The sequence below is a fragment of the Alligator sinensis genome, unplaced genomic scaffold (genome assembly GCF_000455745.1).
Source record: "Alligator sinensis unplaced genomic scaffold, ASM45574v1 scaffold502_1, whole genome shotgun sequence".
NCBI lineage: Eukaryota > Metazoa > Chordata > Crocodylia > Alligatoridae > Alligator > Alligator sinensis.
In genome coordinates, this window is record NW_005841896.1 from 339,354 (window position 1) to 340,875 (window position 1,522).

The 1,522-nt window shown below is 40.2% G+C and overlaps 1 protein-coding gene across 1 annotated transcript in view; it reads left to right on the forward strand.

Annotated features, from left to right (window-relative positions):
• SCUBE2 (signal peptide, CUB domain and EGF like domain containing 2) overlaps positions 1-1,522 on the forward strand; it is a 79,559-nt gene that overhangs the window by 41,415 nt on the left and 36,622 nt on the right. Inside the window, exon 10 of the mRNA XM_014517201.2 lies at positions 232-348. Coding sequence (XP_014372687.1) covers positions 232-348 — 117 coding nt within the window. The remainder of the gene's footprint in view (positions 1-231; positions 349-1,522) is intronic.

Here is a 1,522-nt window from a genome sequence, read left to right on the forward strand (position 1 = left end):
AGCAGGAGTTATTTAAAATGCAATATAACTACAGTTTATACGTTTGCCATATTGTTTAGGAAACTAGCTGCTCTTTCAAAAGTTTCTACTTCCTTGTGTTTCAAGCTGCTAGAGTTAAAATAATTTGCTTAGCTCGCATAAATTTAGACATCTATCTGTCCAGCTTTGCTAGCTTATAAATGCTTCCTTGACAGAGCAAGAGATGTTAACATATCCCTTTAAAAATTACAGACATTGATGAATGTTCTTTTGAAAGGACATGTGACCACACGTGCATCAATCATCCAGGCACTTTTGAGTGTTCTTGTAACAAAGGATACACTCTCTATGGCTTCACACATTGTGGAGGTGAGTATAAAAAGATACCAGTGTGCATGCTGTCAGAGCACTTCTGCAGCAATTATTAACATCACTGGAAGGCATGTGCCTGAAATCCTGTACAGCAAATTTACCCTTTGCCTTTTTTAGGCAGTTTTTCAAAAGAGGAGATAGAGCAAAAATGAAACACAGTACTGCTTGCTTAATTGTGTTTTTTCTTAAATTATTTTTCTTTCTCTCAGTGTATTGGAATACAACTTTAAGCACTAGAGCAAATAGATGAATTCCACATGTAGGTGATTTGACAGTATTTCCATATGCAAAACTGCTGCTGGTTTCAGTGGGAGTTCTGGACATAGATTACTTTCAAGACAAAGTCCTTATGAAGAAAGGCTTCAGATGAAGTATGATATTAGGGCCTTTTATAATAATGAAATATATATTTAGTAAGAAAAGGCTAGGTCTTTATATGATCTAAACAGGGAAAGCTCAGTTTTAGTTAACTGAGTAATACTGATTTATACTAGTTGAAGATGGAGCCTGGATGTTTTACTTCTCATTCACAAAGAAATCTTCAGTGAAACAGAGCAATATGTTGACATGAACTTTAATCTGAGGCATATTGAAAATGGACAGAATATTAATATGGAAAAATATCATTACTTAACATTAAATGGAAATAAACCTGTTTTCATGTGAAACTCAGGCAAAATCTTAAATACATCCATCCATGTAATTGGCTAATAAATGTGTGTGAATGTGAGTCATAGAATCATAGAAGTAGGGTCGGATGGGACCTTGTAGATCTTCAGATCCGACCCCCTGCCTGGGCAGGAAGAAAACTGGGCTCAAATGACCCCAGCCAGGTAGGCATCGAGCCGCTTCTTAAAGACCCCCAGGGTAGGAACCAGCACCACTTCCCTTGGAAGTTGGTTCCAGATCCTAGCCGCCCTAACTGTGAAGTAGTTCCTATGGATGTCTAATCTAAACCTACTGTCCAACAACTTGTGGCCGTTATTCCTTGTTATCCCGGGGGGCGCTAGGGGAAACAAGGTCTCCCCCAAACCCTTCTGGTCCCCCCTAGTGAGTTTATAGACGGTCACCAGGTCCCCCCTCAGCCTTCTCTTGTGAAGGCTGAACAGGTTCAGGTCCCGTAGCCTCTCGTTGTAGGGCCTGCCCTGCTGTCCCCGGATCATGCAGGTGG